This window comes from Centruroides vittatus, unplaced genomic scaffold, assembly GCF_030686945.1.
Source record: "Centruroides vittatus isolate TY-2023 unplaced genomic scaffold, ASM3068694v2 contig_900, whole genome shotgun sequence".
Lineage (NCBI taxonomy): Eukaryota > Metazoa > Arthropoda > Arachnida > Scorpiones > Buthidae > Centruroides > Centruroides vittatus.
In genome coordinates this window covers 1,457,312-1,480,405 of record NW_027122591.1, presented here as the reverse complement: position 1 = coordinate 1,480,405, position 23,094 = coordinate 1,457,312, and the positions used below count along the sequence as shown (strand labels likewise).

General features: G+C 25.9%; 1 protein-coding gene across 3 annotated transcripts in view; it reads left to right on the top strand.

The window, feature by feature from the left end:
- Positions 1-1,547: 1,547 nt before the first annotated feature.
- LOC136984038 (rho GTPase-activating protein 45-like) overlaps positions 1,548-23,094 on the top strand; it is an 85,342-nt gene continuing 63,795 nt past the window's right edge. For 2 of the 3 annotated variants that reach the window (XM_067280954.1, XM_067280953.1), the window contains exon 1: positions 7,397-7,866. In XM_067280954.1, coding sequence (XP_067137055.1) covers positions 7,858-7,866 — 9 coding nt within the window. In that variant the 5' untranslated portion in view covers positions 7,397-7,857. Of the gene's footprint in view, positions 1,738-7,396; positions 7,867-23,094 lie in introns of those variants that run through there. The other variant, XM_067280955.1, reaches the window with a different exon arrangement.

Sequence of the window (23,094 nt, the reverse complement as noted above, 5' to 3'; positions counted from 1 at the left end):
TAGGTTAGGTTAGGTTAGAACGTGCGTCCCCACTGTTTCCCTTCTTCTATTTGCTGGAATCAGAGACGAGCCGCCATCTTGAAACCATAGGTACTACATTAATCCAGAATTGTTATAATCAATTACAAGTACTGTACATAGAAATTTTACTGGCCTGTTTTCTTTGAAACGCTTTTGTAATCTTTTCTCATTTACGTCAATTTTATCCATGCTTCTTCGTACAGTACATTACTAACACTGTTCACTTTTTCGCAAATTACGCCTAATCTCAAAGAATTACCTTTTCCGCGAGAAGCATGGGCCTAGCCAAGAAGGGGCATATGTGGGCCCGGTCCTCCCAGTTAACCTGGTGCCCCTCCCCAGAAAAACACGATTCAAAATTATTAAATCCAATCAATCGATCAATTACATTTAAGTCACAACCAAGCAAGCATAAGGAGATACATTGAAAGCATAAACAAATAATTTAATAGTGAACTGCCGCGCCATCTAGATCCGGTTGCAGTCGTAAGATTGTAGCGTTTATTAATTTAAAACAAAATAATTATTCGCCCATTTAACAAAATGAATAAATTTTGTTGTTGAATATTAAGAATATTAGGATCAATTTTAAACGACAGTTTTCTACATCATAACACTTAATTGCCAATAAAATTTTTTTTCAAAATGTCTAAATTTTATCTTTACAACCTAATACCTGTGCAGATTTGTTAATGCCATTGAGCAAGTGTACCCGTGAAACTGAGAACACCTTTAATGATTTATAAATAAAAACAAAAGACACACCTCCGTATTTTTTTTACAAATGAGGAGAAAAAAGCGGTAGGCGAAGAAGTAATGAGATCAACGATGAAATTACACCAGAAGTATAAGTGATGATGAATAATCACGATCCAAAATAATAATAGAAAGTCTCGAATCTCAAAATAATATGAGAATCTCTTAGAGAAGCCGTTACATTACTTGACATAAAAACTATTGGCGCTGTGTATGAAGTCTTCTTCAAAGAAGAGGATTCGGGTTCGATTCTTAGCGAGAAAACTTTATTGCTAGTTCTGGTGTCTCTTTTCGCAAAAACATCAAAAAACATTTTATGTTCACATTAAAATAATTCTGTTATTCTATACAAATTTATAATATAACGTGAAATAATTTCCCAAAAATAACAAATTTAATATTTTCAACCAATTACTAAGAAATTTGAATTTATTAATAACGAGCACATTTACAGAAATATTTTTAAAAAATTTTTAAATGCAATATTATTAATAGTAAACGATACAGTATAATTTAAATTACATAAAATTCAATTAAAATCATCGATAATATTTTAAATCTACTACTGTTACGTAACACGATAAAATTTTAAAATCATAAATAAAAATAAATTTTTTAACATAAGAGCAGATTGTACGATTATTTTATTTTATTTACTATTACATTTCGATTATAGTAATTAATACGCGTTTAATATAATTATTAATTCCGTTTTTAATAACGTAGATATGGTTTAAATGACTCGCCAGGTGATTTACCATATATGCTTCCGAGAAGCAAGGGTGGTGTTGAAAACTGTGATGTCAGAAAAGTGGAATTCTAAATAATATTTATGGCTATAGACTAATTATTATATAAGTTAAATATGTGAGTTGTGCAAAAGTATTTTGCTGTGTCTCGATCGGTTTTACAAAGATATGAATAGAAGAATCGTATTTAGAATAATCGGTCCCATTGAAAGTGAGTTATCGTCAATTAAACTATATCTCATTGAAAACGTTTGGTTTAATATACAGCACGTGGTACGCGCTACGTTCATTTCATTTTCTACAATATTTTAATATTTTTTTCTAATTAAAGTGTGTTCGAGTTTGTTAATTTATCGCCTAACAGTTAATTAAGTTAAATTAACTCAAACATCAAGTCAAAAAGTTCACTTATTTAAGTTACTAACACTAGAAATTGTTGATAGGATGCTTTAGTGAACATAGAAATACTGATTTGATTATAAAATCTGTGTAAATAGTTGATTATTCATTAAATTTCTCATGTGAGATCAATTAGAACGTTTATTGATCTGGTAATAAGTATAGAAATTTATTAAAAATAAATAAATAAATACACTTAAACATGTGTTGGATGGAGTCTAAATAAGCTGTATAAAACATTGATTTATTTACACATAATTTGTACAGTTTCTATATAATAAAACATTATAATAAGCATCCTCATTCAAAAAAAAAAAAAAAAAAATTAGTACAGTTCAGACCATGAGGGTATTGTGCCATTGAAAATTTAAAATAGTTATTTAAAAAGTTTTATAATATAAAAAATTTTAATTAAATAAATATACTTATAAGTTAATTATAAAAGTAAATAGCAATTACAATACATTTCCTGTTAGAACTTTTTTTTATAACAGGAAACCAATTTGAATGTTTTTCTTTTGTTTATAAACAGCTTTTGTTGAAAACATTATTTGGTTCGCACTATTTTTTTTTTTTTTTTTACTTTTAATAATTACTTTATATTAGATAGAAAACGTTATTATTTTTGATAAAAGGTCTTTTGAATTTCTGGTACATATAAAAAATATATGGTTTGTATAAAGCAGTGATTCTCAAACTTTTTCGATCCACTGCCCCCTTTGTTCCATAAAGTTATACCCAATGCCCCCAACTCATTTTTTCTTGTGTGAGAAAGGATTGGAAATATTCTTAGGAAAACTTTTCTATTAATCTCACACTTTGTGCCCTTACTGTACATTGTTCTCAACATCTGGAAACCATTAAACGCAATGTTTCCTCTTATCTGTTTAACAGAGGAAAGGGAACAGCTGTCAGTGACCCTAGCTTTTGCCTTTGATCACCATTCAGGACCCTGCCTCCAGTGCCCCCCTAGATTTACTCACTACCCACAAGGGGGCATTATCGCCCACTTTAAGAAATGCTGGTATAAAGCAATATAAGATTACTACTAAGTTCATCATCTGATAGTAATTAACTTCTATTTGTAAGACTGCCTGACAGAGTTTATTCATATTAATTGATTTAATACAGATGCTTTTAATACAGATAACAGAAATTAATGCAATTTATATGCAAAACAATTTTTGATTTATATCAAATTATTTTTAACTAATATTTTATATTTAATTTGATATACTGTATTATTAAAAATATATACTTAATATAACTTTATTAAATCTATTTTATTAATCTTCTTAATATAGTTTAATTATTGTTTTATAATTCAAAAATATGATTGATAAATTTAATTTATAATGTTGTTACGATATTTATTAATGCAACAAACTAAACTTTAAAATGTATTTAGATCTTTGTAATAATATAAAAATACGCTATTTCTATTTTCTTTCGATATTCTTTCTTTTGCTATTTGTCAAAAAATAAATATATTTTCACAATATTATTGTGATTTTGTACTTTACAGATCCATTAATTTATTTTTTATATCTTATTTTGCACAAGTTTTATACTTGTTTAAAGCTTATATTACATATATTTCTTTCAAATTATTTTTAAAATTATTATATACTTTCTATATTTCATAAATATTAAAGAGTTTATTTAATTTTCATACATTTATTTTTTATTAATGCTATAATTATTTAAATGTAAAATTATTTGTAGAATACTTTATTTAATTTAAACATAACTTTTAAATTATTCATTTTATTAAGATAAAATTGAATTTTAACTGATTGTAACTTCAATTCAGTTTAAAATATTAAAAGCAACAAAATTAATAGAACTCATTTTGGAGTTATACAGAGAAAATTTATTTAATAGGTGAGAATTTGATCAGAGTTCCTGTATTCCAATATAGGGAAAAATTTGTACAAAGCTCTGAATTGTAAAGTTTGTTTTTTTGTGTTTTTTTTCTTTCATGAGAAAGGTTATAATTGCAAAAAAAAAGTCATATAATTATAGGAACAAAATGTATTTTAACAGAATTTCTTTATAAAATTCGGTTAATGTTACCTATGGTTCCAGGATGGCGGCTCGTCTGATTCTAGCAAGGAAACAGTGGGAACGCATGTTCTAACCTAACCTAACCTAACCTATTCTAATAATTTTGTTGGTAATAATTATGGTAATTTATTACAATAGGTTAGGTTAGGTTAGAACGTGCATCCCCACTGTTTCCCTTCTCTTATTTGCTGGAATCAGAGACGAGCCGCCATCTTGGAACCATAGGTAACATTAACCTAAAATTCTGTAAAAACAAAACTATTAATAATCAGATATTTTAACTTACTGTATCTAATTTAAAGGAAATGATCAATAAATAAATAGCTGTTTTCGTTAAATGATTTTTTTTTTGTGAAAGTAAGTAACCTGGAAGTATTTTAGTTTTTATAAATAATGCTGAAATAATGTGAATTTTTATATGCTAATTCTTTCTGATATGACTATTGTCATAATATATGAGATGTTATGTATATATTATATATTAAATTATTATATTGTGAACACCAAATAAATCTGATCTTTTCCTGATTATATAAGGATTAAGTTTCAAAACCATTTATATTAAATTAATTTACAGAGTATCAATTTTTTTTAAACGTATACATTTTTCATATTTATTTACTGGTAAATATTTAAAACAATTATCTACGTATATTTTTTATCATGATTACCTTTTTGTCATTGAGAAAATTGTTTCCATCATGTGTTTAATCTTTAGAGCCAAAGAAATGCCCAAAAATTCTTTGTAATACAAGAAACCAAAATGATTACTCGACTCTAATTGATTTGGATACATTTTAATTCATAATAATTATCTGTATGCAAAATATATAGTGTAGATTTTGTTTTGCATATTAATTTATTTCTATATTCATACTATTTTATCTTAATTTTATTTCATTCAGCCAATTTCCTTCAAAAACTCTGCCAGCAATAATTTTAAATCATAACCAAATTTTATGGAGAGGTTTTTACTAATGATTAATTATTTTAAAGAATTAGACTGGGAATTTTTATTTCATTCGTTATAAATATTATTTTAAAAAATAATCAATTTTAATAGAATATAAACTTGTATGATATAAATGATTTATTACATTGTACTTGTAGCTCATATTTTAAAATATAAGTTAATTTCATTATTGAAAAAATTTTATAATGAAACATGTAATGGAATATATGGAAGATTTAGTATTTCTAAATATTTTAAATATTCCATATCAATTAATAATAATTTAATAAAAGTATGATTTTAGTTCAAAAAAACATACAAACTTTAAAAAAGTTGAAAAAGTTTCATAAATAAGTATTTTCCTTAAGTTTTCTCTGAATTATTATTTCTTTTAACTTAATTTTGATCTATTAAGATACAGTACTCAATAACGTTACAGTATTTTATTGTGTTATTAATAGCATAATAAAGATTTAATTCACTATAACTGGTAAAGTTTATATATATATTTTGTGTGTGTGTGTGTAAAAATTTCTATTTTAAAGATTTCTTATTTAGAAAAAAAAATGTATAAAAGTACAGCTTATTTAAAAATAGTAACCAGAATTTTTTCTTTCTATTTTTATATATTTTCATTATCAAAAGACAATTAGTGAAAATTTATATAAACAAAATGTATAAACATAAGTTTGAATTTAAAATTATTCATTTTTATTTTCAGATCAATAATTTAGCAAAACTATATATTTTATTAATAATTGTAACAGCTGAAATAATAAATTCTAGACTAAAGTTAGGGAAATATTTAAAAACTCACGCCAAAACGAGCACCGAGTTCGGCGTTAATACAATATTTCTTATATCGCAAGTACTTTCGACGAGTATAAAAAGAACAATATAAAGATACTCTGCACGTTTCTTTTCTTTATATTGTTCTTTTTTGCCCGAGGACGACAAATTTATACACGTCGAAAGTACTTGCGATATAAGAAATATTGTATTAACACCAAACTCAGTGCTCGTTATCAAGAAATTGTAAAAAACTATGAAAGTAAATTCATTTTCATTAAAAAAAAAACAGTATAATTTTTAAATTTATCATAAATTTCCTATTGACAAATGAAATATAAATTTGTATAATTAATTATATTTTACTTTCAATACATATTTTTAGTTACAAACTTTTTACAGAATATTCTTTTTTATATTACAAAAAGTTGTTTATATATTTAACAGAGAGAAACTTTAATGTAATGTATGAATGGAATAAGTATTTTTTTTCTTTTATTTAAATTTATTTTCCAAGAAGAAATTTATCAAGAAGTGAATTTATTTATATTTTAAAAAAATTAGATACAAATTGAATTTTTTAAGATATGAAAAATACTACGAAAATTGAAATTTAATATTTATATTTACTGATTGAAATATTTAGTTAGTCTAATTGATTGAATTATTTAATTATATCATTTTATTTAAAATTAATATGAAAAACTCCTTGTATTATATAAATGTATTTTAGTTTAATTAGAAAGAATATTTTATAACTGACCGTAAATATGTATTCAACCATATAAGCTTTAACATCAATTAAAAAAAAAATAATAATAATTGAAGTTTTGTTTAATCTTATTACTATAGGCTACAATAAAACGTATCTAAACGTGAAAATTCTTGTATCCATAATTAGTTTTTCATAAAAATTCTAACACTATTTTTGATCTGTAAAAAAGCATCTAGTTTAATCTGTACTTGTTGTAATTAAAAAAAGAAGTGAGAAAAAAATAAGACGACCTTTTAATCGTACCAATCACTTTCTTTAAATAACTCTTAGAAGCTTAGAGAAAAAATAACTAGAATATTTACTTGGATATTTAAAATTTTTTGAATACTCTAATTAGAAAGCCCGAGAATTGATTTCTAAACGTGTTTCCTCCTTTGATTATTTACACAAGATCCTATCTATTTTCGTCTAACTATGCAGAGAATATGTTATTGCCGCAAAAGTATTTAAATATTGTTCATTTTTATATATTTTTATATAAATATTTTATATACATAAATGTAAGAAATTATATATATATATATATATACATACACACCAACACACCAAGAGATAGTAATTTAACCTTGATACAACTATCGAATGACTCGATACGAAAAGGATTTTACGTGTTTGTGACGTCACAAGCGGAACATTTCACGTATATTGCAGCATGTGTACGAAATTTCTGAATGAAATGTTCTTGTATTACATTGAAATTAGATCGTGTACTTTATTTCCATTTAAGATATAAGTAATTATTACGCGAGATATAAGTTTATCTCGTTAGTTATCGGCTTTATCGACATTTAAAAAAATGTGCGTTTATATATATATTACGCAAGACCATTCTTTAAATCGTTTTTTTAAATCGTTCTACCTGTCGTTGTAACGTAAAAACTATCATCCATCCATGCTTAGAAAGTCGGCGGTATAATTTTGCATGCGGATATAATCGGATATTATTATTATAAAAGTACGATGGCAAGAAACTTTGAGGAAAATACGTCTGCGATGTCACTACCCCATCAGCTGGTGTCACACAATCAGTGATGAGTAACTGTCCAATTATAGAAGGCAGAACGTAATATCTCATATAGCACAACGTTATCGAATATCATATAGTGAACGGTATGGGAGTGTCATCGTTTAGAAGTGTTACAACTCTAACATTTGCCTAAAATACGCTGTGTTTATATCTAGAATACTATGTATACAAATCTAAGATCACGGTTTGAACGGGTGAAATTAGTAAAACGTGTATATGTTTTCCGAGTGTGTGTTGTACCGACTGATCTATTTATAACGTGCATGGCACCTTTTTCCTAGTGTACAGCCAAAGTTTTCTCTGCTTCTTCAATTATTGCTGAATGCTTACTGTAAGTGAAATGCAATGTTTGTCTTCTTAGTGATTTATATACAGTATTTTCTTTTTTTAAAATGTATTTTGATTTCCCTTTTGAACCTATTGTTTCAAAATGCTTAATGAAATACTAATAAAATATTTTTTTTTTTACTGGTATTTGTATTATAGTAAGTACACAGTTGTAATATATAGTTTTCATTACTATGACTTTCTCATGTGATATATTCAATTTGAATGTGAAAATACTTATTCATTAAAAAATAATAAGAAGTTTTATTCTTATATAAACATGATTTTTAAATAAGAATTTATATTGAAAGGATAAAATAACGACGTACTGATTATAGGAATTCTGTTTTTTCGTAAGATGCTATAATTTTTTTCAGATTCTTTAAAGAATTATCTAATTTAGAAAGCTAAAAAATAAAATTAATTACTTAGTGAAATTTATAAATTTATTTTATATTAGCCAATTTTTTTTTTCATATAATATGATAAATTATTTTTGAAATTGCATGAAAAATTTATTCTACAAAATTGGAATAGGTACAGATTATTTTTGTAATTATTTGTAAAAATCATAACGTAGTCTATATGATTTTACAAACTTTATTATTATTATTATTATTTTCTTTTTTTTTTTTTCATTGATAAAACATTTGAAGCAGAAATTCATATGCCAAGTCAATATATAAGAGAAGCATAATTTTAAAATTCTTCCATTTTATTTAAATTTATGTAAGATCAGGTAATCAAACAAAAAATTATTTGTTAAAAACTATTAGTTAAAAATACGAAATGTCTAACTAATATAAACTTTTAAAGAAGGAAAGATATAGTTAACTAAGAGAAGGAAATTTTAAATGTAAAAGATATTTAATGAATTAAAAATAAATTTATTGATTTAATTTATATAAAAAAATACTACTAAAACTTTAAAAAATAACTACTTGGTAAATCAAATTTTTGTTTATTTTAATTAGATTTTGAATTTTTTTGTTTTAAAATGTAAATATAAAATGACTTGAAAATAATAATACTAATCATATTTAAGAAAAAGCTGTAATATGTGATTATTAAAAAAGTTGATAGAATTCATATTACACTTAGGTAAAATGAAATGTAATATAAATATTAAAAAGTTTTAAAAGTTTAAATAGCTAGTGCGTATTAACTAGTGTTCAGTTAATAAAAGTGCGTGTAAAATAAATTTATATTATTCAATGTTAAAAAAATACAAGTTTCGAAAGGATTTTAAATATTTTATGAATTAGTCTATCAACAGAAGTTGTTTATAATTAATATTCTTATAAAAATATTATAATAATTCTAAATGAAATAAGTTTTTAAAATAAAATTTGTTTCAGTTTTTATTTAATTAAATATATAAAAAAATTTTAACTTTTTATGAAATTTTACCTATATTTTCAGTATTTAAAACTTTTCTAAAATAAAATTTTATTCAAAATCATAGTTATTATTAAAAATAAACTTCTATTATTTCTTATTTACATCCAAAACCTAGTGACATTATTAATTTTTTAATCTGAGAAACTTGGCCTACTTCCACTTTTATAAACAGTTATGCCAATTTTGGAATAAAGTTTATGCCAAACATAAATTTATATTATTTTTTTACCATTAATCTATAGATGTTGACCTTATATTAGCCTAGAAGCAGAAGCGACGCTAACGAAATTAAATTTAATTAAATACTAATAAAATCTGTTCAATGGTTTTCATTAGAATTTTTTTTTCTTTTATTTTTATTTATCATTGTAAAATTCCAATTTAGTTTAATATAATAAATCTCAATTTAATTGATAACATTTTTATTAATATTTATTATTATGTATATAATTTTTTATATATTCTAATTGAAAAGTAAATTTAACTATTATTTCATAGAATATAACAAGAATATTAATAAGTATAAGAATAAAAAACATGAATGTAAAACATTTCTGATCTTAAAAAGATAAAATTTTTAGTAGATTTTAAGTTGTTAATTAATGAATTTTTTAAATTTTTATGTTATGCTTAAATTTGTAACATTAATGTAGCCTATTACAAAAATAATGAGAAATATTGCTGTTTTGGAAAAAATCCATAAATTTTTAATTAACTAATTGATATATTTAGGGTTATTTAAGACTTTTTTTTTTTATAAAATATTTTTTAAAGTACAAATAATTAATTATTTTGTAATTATTAGTTATGAGTTAGTATTTGAAAATATTGATACTTGTTATTATTTTTTCTCTATGTTGCAAAAAGCATTTTTTGAAACAAAAATATTGGGCAAAGAAAGAATGTAAATGTTAAAAAACTTAAATTACTAGTTGTAAAGATTCTACATTAATACTCTAAAAGAAATTTTGATTATAATTACTGAAAAATAGAACAAATTTTTAAATTCTTAATGAATTTGAAACTAATAACTATTTTGCTAAAATTTTAGTATTTTTATTTTATTTTTTTAAATTAGTCATAATACTGAACTAAGAAATAAAATGTATAAGTTGATGAATTACATTATTGTGATAAAAAAGTTAATTGATTTGATTTTCATAAACAGCAAACTTTTCTTGATCTAAAATCCAAAACAAAAAGCTGGAACAGATCTTTTTGATTTCTGTTTGTGTCCTTGTCTACTTTGGGCCTTATTTATTAATAGGATTTATTACAATGGTGTAGTTTCCATTTAGCAAATACAGGCAGCCATCGATTTTTGCACATAATTGGTTCCTGAAAGTGTGTGCGAATGTTGAATGTTCGAAAGTAGAGGGACATAAAAAAATATGCACCAAAAACTGTGTTTTAAAGTATTTATTTATCAATATGTATACAACATGAAGTTAACGAAGCATGTTTAAGTGCTTTCGGGTGTTTTCTTTATAAAGTTGTCAAGAGTTAGTTGAATATTGTATCTCATTTTAAATTTGTCAAACCAGCCATTACTTGATTGAAACACAGTGTTAAAATCTTCATTTAATCTAGTCTTCCAATCTTCATGCAAACTAAGAGCTTTAGCTTGAATAATTGAAAAACTCAGAAGGACATTATTTTGATGTTGATCATCAATCCATGATGACAAAGATCTTTCCATTTCATTCATCACTATGCCATGTCTTTTGGAAACAATCTTTGAAGATATATTTCCACAATTTTGAACGTATTCCTTAATTTTACTCTTATTTTTTAAAATTGAACATATTGTAGATCTGTTTACATCGTACAAACGTCCGATTGAAGCAAAGGATTCACTGTTTTCAGAACGTTTAATTATTTCTGTCTTTGTCTCGATCGTATGCAGTTTGTGAGTTTTTAATTTCTTTTTGTTCATATCAACATTGCAGTTTCTCCATTTCTCACTCATGTTTATCAATTTATAAAGACGAAATATTTAAACATAAACAAATATATTGGCAAAACACACAACATATTGACACATGCCCTAATGCAAGACTGAAACTGTTTTGACCTCTTGCTCGGAACAACACAGTAGTGATTAGGATTCCGAGAAGACCGCTATTGTAGGAAGTAATGTGTGTCGGAGAACATAAAGTGAGTTACTGCATTTTGTAGTGTACGAGCATTCTACATGGAAGCAAATTTTTTCATTATCGACAAAAATATTTTAAAAAATGAATTTTTAAAAATTGTGTGAAATAGCGAATTGTGCAAAAGTCAAGAGCTGCCTGTATGGGAGATCTTAATTAAAAAGTCAAAACAAAATATTTTTATTTTCACATGTATACTCTGTTTTTGTGTTTTCAACTTGAAGGCTCCTTTTCAGCAGGTTTACAATAGTATTAAGTTCTTTATTGTCTATTATTAATATACCAATATAGACATAAAGTGTTCATGAAAGGGTTTTTAACATAATGTTATTTTAATGTTTATTATACATGTATAGTAATACCTCGGTTTTCATTGACTTTGGTTATCGTTGGTTTCGGTTTTCATTGGTTTCAGTTTTCGTTGATTTTTTATCGCGAAAAATTTGCCTCAGTTTTTGTCGATTGCCTTGAATTTTGTTGGTGTGCTCAAGTGACCTTGCTGCTAATTTTGTGAAAACAAAAGATGATCTATGCGCTTTCCAGCACAGTGTGGCTTTATTTCTCGTGTGAATATTACCCCGCGACGGCCCATCATTGGCCAATGGTTCCGTTCCCTGAACACTGGGAGTTTGGTTGTGGGTTCATGCTTCGGCAGGGCGGGCTGGCCACATGAAGTTTTCTGGGTTTTCTCCATGTCTGTAACACCTGAATAGGGGCCAGTTACCCTTAAAACGGATTTCTCGGAAGGCATTATTTTCCTCGATACAACTACTATTACATGACAATTACGTCACACTTTACCATGGGGCAATATAGGCTAGAAGCTCGTGTCCAGCTAGCTTCTACAAAAGAAGACAACATCCCGCGTGTCTAGCCGAACAATTCTATTGCTTTCATCTTAATGCTTTTATCTTTATGCTAATTAGTCTTTTATGTTAATTTCTTATTGCTTTTAGTATTTAATGCTATATTAATTCTCTATAAAATGTGTTTTGGTATTATTTTGGAGTGTCTAGAACGAATTAATTGGATTTATGTTGATTCATATGGAAATAGTTGCCTCAGTTTTTGTCAGTTTTGAATTTCACCGATTATTTTCAGACGGATTATCGACAAAAACCGAGGTATCGCTGTGTCTAATTTTTTTTTTCTCCTCTCTATTGGACTTGTTTCCTTTTCATAAGTAGGGACAGTAAGGACATCAAGGCAAAAAGAAGGAAAGATCTTTGACTTTATTATTAAATACAGTACATTATAGTATTTTGGTTTTTATTAATATTGAAAAATAAATGTCAATAAATTGTTTCTTAAATATTTTCTATAAAGAAATAATATAAGAATTATAAAAATTGTTCCATTAAACTATTTAGAATAGCCTGTAATAGATATATTTGATCTGTTCTGTGGAGATGATTTCTTGATGTACTATATGATTTTAGAGATTTTCATTGAAAAGAACATGATATTTTCTGTTCTATTTGATTTTAAAAGGATTTTTTTTTTACTGTTATTCATCTTAATTTTTTGTTGTAAAATTTTTTTAATGTTTGTATAATTACAAAACTTTGATAATTGTTAAATAAAGAAATTATCATCATATAATTGTAAGAAATTATTAAATATAAATATATCATTAGATATAAGAATAATTTGAAATTTTCAATGAAAATCTTGCTTGTGAATTTATAGTTATGTGAATCTTATAAGTTATAGATAAGATTCATGTAACTATAAATTTTATATTATTAAAATTTTTAATTAAAATAATAATGTAATTATTATGGAAAATATATAAAATTCTTTATATACAAATTTCTTGGAAACTGGCACCATTTCATAGACTATATACATGAAACTGTTTTCTTGGAGAAGCCAAATTTATTTATTACAGCAGAAACATTCCATTTTCGAAGATTTGCAATTTCAAGCTGAAGATGACCTAAAATAAGTTGAAAATGTTTTTGTTGTAATAAATAAATTTGGCTCCCTGAAGAAAGCAGTTTCATTTATTTATTCTTTATGTATTAGGAATTGCAAATATAAATTATAATTGTATAATAATTTTAAATAAATTACTTTTTATTTTATATTCTTATTTTAATTAAAATAAGAGTATAAATACACACAAGAATAAAAAAGAATATAAAACACCCAGAAAGAAAAATATCCATTTCATTCTACTTAACTAGAATTCAAAAAGTCAAAACTGAATATTAATCCAAACAGATGTTTTATTAAATATGTTTGAATTGAACAGATGGTGAAAAAACAGTTTTCACTACATTAAAGCAGGTTGTGCTGTTTTAAAGAAATATAAGTATTTGTTAATAATAAAATTATATTTGCACACTTACACAAATTCTTTAAAATTAAGACACAAAAATAAAAACAACTTCTAAATATAATTTTAAAAAATTATTATGAATCAAATTTCATTATTTCATTTGATTACATTTTGAGCAAGTTATTAAGTTTAATATATAATAAATAATAGGATTATCATGCATAAAAATGACTATTAATATGAAATATTTTTCAAATTAAAAATTATTAAAATAAAATAAAATTTTTTTCTTTAAATTTATGATCATGTGCACTTATTATTAGTAATATTATATATTGGTAGTAAACCAAACTCAAATTAATATACAAATGATAGCACCATATTCATTGAACCATAACTCGGCTAATTAAATAAATATTTTATTATATTCAAATATATAGATATCTATCTATTTAATTATTTAGGCTATGGTTTGTGATTTTTTTTTAATACCAATAATTAAAAACTTACATTTCTATTACCTATTTTTGAATTTATTAAATTATATATACTAATTTTCTACAAAAGAGAATCGTTAAAATTTATTAATGCATATTACAACATTCATCTTCATTTCGTATGAATTATAAAAAACTGAAATATTGTATGTCAGTATTAAGAAATATTAGATAAAGCTTCATAAAATTATATTTCTATAGCTGTAATATATGTTGACGCACAGGTTTTCATATAATAATAATTTGCCAAATTAGTATCAGATTTCTTCTGTTCCCTCCGTACTTTGTTTACTGTCATTTAGATCACATCATGCATTTTGTTCAATATTATTTTTATCTAAAAAAATCATTGTCTAAAGAAAATTTGATCCTTTCTATATTTTGTCCTACATATTATAAGAATAAACCAATAAGACTTTTTGAATGATTTAGTGTTGTTTTTTTAATTTTTGTGTATAGAAATGGAGCTAAATGTTAAAAGAATGGTTAATGTTACCTATGGTAGAGAACATGGCGGCTCGTCTCTGAAACAGTGGAGACACACGTTCTAACCTAACCTATTCTAATAAATTACCATAATTATTGCCAACCAAATTATTAGAATAGGGGTAATTTATTAGAATAGGTTACGTTAGAACCTGCGTCCTCACTGTTTCAGAGACAAGCTGCCATGTTCGCTACCATAGGTAACATTAACCAAAAAAATAATTGTAAGTTTATGAAAATTTAGTATTAGCATAAATTATACAATAAACTTTTATTTTATTAAATGATTTCAGTTATAACTCATAATAACATGAAATAATAAAATAGAAGAATCTCAGTTTTTGGTATGGCAAGATAACATTTCATCTTGAATAATGAATTAAGATAATTAATTTCATAGAATTTAATGAATGATAACAATTTTTTAATTAACGATATAATTATTAATCAGAATGAATAAACTTTTTTCAGCACATACCTTTCTAATGATATATGTGACCTTCATATGATATTTACTTCTCTGTAAATAAGTTTACATTTTGTAATGATTTAATTTTTTTAAACTAGTCTGTCTAAAAAAGAGAACCGTTTTCATTCATTAAATCTCATTTTTTATGTAAACTTAGCAATTTGGTAGCTTAGTTTTTCTTCTCTTCTTCCAGATTACAATTTGCATCTTATATTCTTAGCTTACAATGTGGCCATTTTACGGTCTACACACAGTCTGCTCTTTTAAGGAACAAACATGAGAGTAACTTATATAAAAATGAATTTAATCAGAAGCATTACAATATCATAATTATTTTTTTCAATAGATATATATTTGTATTTCATATTTAATAATGTTAATGAAGATAACTATAGCTTGATGTAATCAATATTAAGCTTGCCTATTATTACAAGAATATATTATTGATGACAATATTCATTTCATACTCTACATTTGATGATGATATCATTTATTCATGTTACTTTGCATATCTTATAGTCAATGTTTCTTCTAATTTTTTTTGTAGATGAGTGGAACTTATACTTCTCTGAGCAAAAAAATTTTTCTGAGCATATATATATAAAATCTGTAAAATTATTTTTTCTGTATATACATAGTAATAATATACGTAGTAATAATTATGTTGCAGACAGAGTGAGAAATAAGTAAACAACAATTCAAATCAGTGTGCATGCTCACCTGCACGGCACATAAATTCTCATGCGCAGCAACAATTTGAGCAGTGCACGGCTGCGCAACTTAGGGAGAACATTGCTTATAGTTACATTTATCTGAGGAACCAGTTATCAATTCTGACAGTGTGCTTGATGATTTGATGTGATAATATTTTTATTATAATATGAATTAGTGTCTATTCCTCTCTCATTTCATTAGCTTTGCTCTTGTTTTCTCTAAAGTTTTGAGCATATAAGATATAAATACATTAGTTTTTTTTCTTCTTTTGTGTTTCAAATATAACTTTATTTTAAATTATTTGATATTAGAAGAGTTTTCTAAAAATAAAATATTAATAAAAATTATATTTAAAAAAATATTTAAAAAGTTGAAATGTTAAGGAAAGATTAAAATAATTTTATTAAGGAGAAGTAAATTATAAATGAACTTCTGAACAGATAATTTGCTTTGTATCTTTTCAGTTTAAATAGCAAAATTGAACTTTAATTAATTATATAAAATACACTAAAATTCAAATGAATGAATATTAAATATATTAGTTTCTGGATGAATTCAACAGTTTCATCAGTTGATTATTTTGTTTTTTGTCTATTGCACAATACAGACATTGAAAAGATCACAAATTCACCAAATATATGTACTATTTTAAGAAGTAGCCATCTAAAAATAACTAATTTGCTTTTAACTCAATAAAACTAATTCTATGTTGAAAAGACTATTCCAAGTTTTTTACTTTCAATATCTCATAATTTATAAACAAGAAATTTTTGAAATGTATGAAACATAAAGTTTTAGTTCATGATTTTGATTAAATTTTTGGTTATATAGACTGTATAGACTAACAAATTTCTAATTATAAGAGGAACAGATTAATATTTAACAAAATCCAGCTTATGATAATTTTTATGATATAATTCGTTTTTAAAAATATAGAATAACAAAACATAAATTGTTTTATATTGGCTTTTTTTTTAATTTTTATTAAAAAAATATTAGGGGTGGATTGGGAAGAACCCAAAGGAAGCAAACTGGAAAATTAAAATTATTTGACTAATTATAAGTGCCTTTTATTAACATGTGCAAGATAATTGTTTTGCAGATGGTCTGATAAACCATATTTGTTATTGTAAATGTTTTTAAAAATAACGTTTAGAACCAATAAATTGTATTTTGTGTTAGTGGGGAAGGCTGAACTCTTGTAGATGCCCCTGTCTACTTTACTGTAATTATTTATTCAGTAGAATTATGAGATTTTATTATATAGTACTTAATTTTTAACATTGACACCTGTAAGTTTTAAAATAAATACATATTTATGTTATTGATTAGTTGCTAATACTACAAAATTTGTAGGGAATGACCAATTGGAAGTTATTTAAATGTTATTATTGTAACATATTTGATTGCTAACTCAGATGCAACACCAAGTTTGCATAGAGTTATGAAATTGCTTGTATTGTAAACCGGAATCTTACCACATACTAATGCAGTTTAGAAGAATCTGATTATAACATTAAACAATTGCCAGATTACATTGGGCTATAATAATAATACTAATTATTAATTAAAATACAAGTAGTCTGATGTAATCCAGCATTTTGTTTGGCATTAAACTAAAAATCAAGTTATTGAATTAAATATAAACATATTTGAATCTGATTATATTATGGAAATTATTCTCTACCTTTCTTAGAATTTTATTTTTACAGGTACAAAAATATTAAAATTAGAAACAAAGAAATAATGAGTCTAGTTCTTACACCAAAGTTTCACAAAAAAGTACAGTAGAACCTCGATTATCCGGACTAATTGGGGATGAAGGTAGTCCAGATAAGGAAAAATCCGGATAATTGAAAAAATAATAATTGACAGTGAAAGACATGTACATACAGTATGAATAATTTTTGTCTAGATTTACATATAGCTTCAATATTAAATTATTTTTTATTAAGAAATTCAATTATCGATTTTTGTTTAAAGCTAGCTGTTCTTTTTGAAGCCGCTAAATCGCGAATACTTTTAAGACATGTAAGTTGTCCTGAGTTACACTCTTCTTGGCTCTCAAACCACTTCATGGCGACATCTAAACACTGGGCAATACACATTTTGCCAGGCCCTCTGATGGCGCAAGAAGACGGATTTTATAAAATAAAAAGAAGTTGATTGAAACTGTCAAATTTTATTCATAAAAATGCAAACTATTTATCGTTTTATGAAGAGTAAAATTTTTTTGTCGTATTGATGGCTTTTAAGTACTGTAATGCATAAACCTTTGAGGCGCGAGGCCGTAGGCAGTGGCCCACGCCTTACGCAGCCCTTGGCCATAGAAATGATGTAATTTGAATATAAATTATTTATAAATATGTATGTCAAATTATATTTTTATTATGATGCAAAATGTATTAAAAAGTTTACAACCACTATGCCGGGTGAGATGTTGGAACAAAAAAAAGTTATGTATTCCATCACGTACATAAACAGTGTCGCAATTCACCAAGTGCAAATCAGCAAATTCGTAAAATTTTTGTTTATTTTGAACAATCCAGATAATCGAGGTTCTACTGTATAACTTATATATGATATTATTCTGTTTTATACAAAATGGTTTATTAATATTTTGTAGACAGGCAAACACTATCACACAGAAAATTTGTAGCCGAGTAATAAATAACAGAATCCGGAGAATTGCTCAGCGTTGATAAAAATTTAATGGTTTCAAAAATTATTCCAAATCCTGAATATATAAATATTCATGCTTACAAACTATGATATACAAATTAACTGTGACCAGTCGTTACAATACAACTGACGGGTTCCCAAGTACCGACAAAGAGCATACTATAGCTTAGGTTTAACTTAACTAAATTATACTAATATCGGGCCCAAAATTTAGAGTAAAATATAGAGTCATAGAATTATACAGGAATTGTACAGAATGAAAAGTTCAAAGGGGTGACTGGCAATAATAAAAAAAAACCTCTGATCCGTTCCTTAATAATTGTCTTCTTTACGTATTTGTCCTTGCGTATCCTCCGTCCTGCTTTCCTCTCTTCCCGCAAGTATCTTCCTTTGTTCCCTTCGAATCTCTCTCTCTCTCCTCTGTCAGTAACCCCCTCGACCGATCAGGTGTCACCCCCTTTTGCACTGTTACTCACTGCCGTGTTAATAGTAAATGTTTATTGTGTTAAAATGAAAATATTTAACTAGTACATTTTGTTCAATATCTTTAACAGCTGTATTCATTAGAATTACAGATTACCACCCTTATTCTATTTTAGAGTAAAATACTCTATTCCATGAATTTCTTCTGTTTACTCCATTTCTATAAAAAAAAAATAACTCTATTTTTGCAAATAATAAAATTTTTATTTTTTGCATTTTTTCAGTATATTTGTTTACATTTTTATTATACTGCATTATCTTGGTATTTTGTACATCTGTGGATCTCAAATGAAATTTTTTAAACAGATAGGTGCTAATGTATTGGCAGAGCCAGATTGGAGTGATATGCACCAATCAGGCCCCGTGCTCAAATGAGCCCCACAACACATCAAAATTTATATATTTATGTGTTTTGTAACATATATTATATATGTGTTACAAAAATAAATATCTAGGTATATTATTATTAAAAATAAAACAACATATTTCAATATGTAAATTAACTGTTAATTAATCTTGTTATTTAAAGTTTGAGGGGCCCCGCAAAAAAAATTCAATCGGGCCTTGCACCTATTGGATCCGGCACTGTGTATTGGCTAACAATGAGATTAGTTGTGGCCAAACTGCTAAAGCCTGGTCTGCAATTGTTTTGTACCATCTTTTAAACATTGTTTTGTACATTCTTCTATTTCTATATTTCAAATGATATAACACCTCTAATGCCTGCTATATTTATATTTTAGCAGCATTTTATAGTACTGTATTTGATTCCTTGTTTCTTCAGAATTCTAATACAACTAACATACATAACAACCTAATTATTAGTTTACCATTTGTTAAGTGATTGAAAATGGTTGAGTTCTTTTGAAAGTTCTAAAATCATTTATTTGATATCAGTGAGTAATTTCAGTATATGAAGAATTGCTAAATGAGTTTTAAAACAACTGTTTTGAACTTGGAGGGAGCCCAGTGAGTATTAGGATTAATTGCTATAGATTTTTGGAATAAGGCCAAAACCATCTGTCAACAAATGCAATGACCTGACTATCAACCGACAGAATATTTTATATATATGAAAGATCTTTTGTCAGAGAACCAGTTATATTCCATAATATAAATATAATCACACTATCTGCTTTTAATAGAGTAAACATTATAGAAATACAGACTGTTCTTTTGGATATCTTTGTCCATCTTCAGAGCTTTCAAACCAACATGCAGAATCTTTTCACAGAATTTTAGAAACAAAATAGAACATCAAATAAAATTCAAAAACAGACAATCAAAGATTCTGTAGATTATTATTAATCTCAGAGATATAATACTTTGTTTTTATTCTTGGATATGGTTAGTAGGAAGATTAGAAATTGTTGATTTTTTTTTTGTATTTTGTTATTTTAGAGTTTTTATGTAAAATTTGAGAGATATGTATAGAAGATGCTTCTCTGGATCTTGACCATCTGCTTTTGAATTTTATAGCATGTGTTCTATTTTGTTTCTAGAATTCTGTAAAGATTCTTCATGTTTGTTAGTTTGAAGACTGTTAAGATGGGCGTAACATATATAAAAGCACTTAGTTTGTATTTCTTTGATGTTTACTCCATTAAAAGCAGATGTTAATGTAATTAATTTCAAAGATTGTATATAAAATCATTATATAGTAAGACCCCACTTAATGCAGGGGATACATTCCTAGATGGCAAAGCACTAAACGAAACAGTGTTAAATGAGGTCATTTTAACACAGAGTAAACAGGGAAAGAGGAACATGCAACCAAAAATAAACAGATTTTACTTTAATTTTAAGTTATTTTTATATTAATTTGCATAATAACATATGTTAAATAACACACAAACATATGCACACAGAAATGTAAAGTTTATTTATTATGACGAAGGACCTGGCTCTTCGGAAATTCTTCTTTTTTGCAATAAAGTCATATAGTTCATTTGTCGCTTTTTTTTTCTTCTTTTCTTAAGCAAATGTTGATAGCAAGAGATCGCATCCAAAACACCTCATTTTGCTTTTGCACTCCTTTCAAAATCTGGATAATTCACTACAATTTGATCAATGACTTTGGTTATTGTTACCAAACTTTTACTGAGGAAAATCTGTAGAGAAATTCTTTGGGTTCTTCATTTTCAGAATCACTATTTTCCAGTTCTACATGAATTCCTTGTTCTGCCAGTTCTTGAAGGTTGTCATTGATAAGGCTCTGACCAGAAACCCGCTGTAACTCCTCAATATCTTGCTCATCTACATCTCCTAGTCCTGCTGTATTGATTAGGTTGACAATTTGATCAATCTAACAATACAGCAATAGGTTCTTCTCATTGAAAATTCTTGAATACCTTCAGCCGTAACTTCTTCCACACTTTGTTCATGCATTTATCAGTTAATTTTTGTTAAGTGAAGTTGATATTTCCTATGGCATCCATGATGATATAATTTTTTTTCAAAATTGCACCATACAAATATAAATTTAAGGAAAGTACAGCGCTATGAAGAATTGTTACCTTTTGCTGATTGGTTCATGTTTGGGAATAATCGTATTATACATGAATCAACGAAATGCCACAATAATTTGAATCAGCATAAATTTTGAGCGTTTTTTTTTGTTAGGCTTTGAGCAGCCTGTGTTATATTGAATCAGCATTAATCGAGGCAGCATTAAGCAGGGTCTTACTGTATTATCAAATTTTTCAGTTTATTTCTTTCCTAAAAAAAAGTATCCACTTTATGCTGCTTTCCTAGTGAAGCATTTTATTTATTTATAAAACCATTGTATTCATCTAGCTACTATAAGTTGACAAGACAAAATTCAATTGATAAAATTTAAATCTTGGTTGCTTGCTCTTCTCTTTACTATATATGTATTTTCTCAGCATAAGGTTGTTGTTGAAAAAAAATCACGATTTCCACAGGTAACACTTTTGGTGGAAAAAGGTCAGTTTATTGATAGGAAAGGATATGCATTTTGTGCTTAATGCCCCTCTTCAGTCCTGAGATTATAGTGACGATTAGGATAACACAACTCGTGAGAAGACATGGGTGAAAAAAGGAAGAAAAGTGGAACTAAAAGAATTTTGGCTTCGAACAGTATAAAAACATGTGCTGTAGGGTGCTGCATATCTAGTCTGTTTTTTTTTTTTTTTACATTTCATCAGAATTATATTGCACCCTACAGTGCATTTTTATACTGTTTAGAGCGAAAATTCTTTTAGCTCCCACTTTTTTTACTTTTTTTATCCATATCTTCTCATGAGTTGTGTTATCCTAATTGTCACTATATTCTCAGGACTGAAAAGGGGCATTAAGCCTGAAATGCATATCCTTTCCTATCAATAAACCAATGTTTTTCCACCAAAAGTGTTCCCGTGTGATTTGTTCTCAATGGCAATCTTATGCTAAGAAAATACATATGATAAAATTTACTTATTGGTTAGTTCTACTTAATATTAAGTTGATAGTTTTTATTACTATAGAATATACAATGATACATTTTGAGAGAGAGTTCAAAAGGTTTAATAGGTTTTTTTTCTGTAAAATAATAAAAGCATGTAAATGAAACAGTTTCATTGAAATTTTTTGTAAATATTATTTTGCATTTTTATTATTCAAATTTGTTTTTTCAAGAATGTTCATATAAATTTTTCTGTAGTAAATTCCAGTTATTACTATCTATTAATTGGCTGTTATTTTTATGCGATAGTTATTGCTTTAAATGAGGCTATAAGATATAAATCTAAGTTTTATAGCACTTTTGTACTGAATGCAAAATTCATAACTTTTTAGTGATTTTTCTCACTGATGTATTTGATATTAAAGATTCTGTTTCATAATTTCTTACTAAATATTGATTTCAAAGTATAGTAGTTTTATTTAACTATTACTTTGTATTATATGTCACAGTAATGAATTATCAGTGTCATTCAATCCTTGATTTCTGTAACAATTCTATTAACAGTGACAGAAAGAATAAATTATGTTTTTGTAGATAAGAGTTTAATTTTTATGCATTTAACATAACATGGAAGGCCATAACTTCCTTTTTTGGATATCT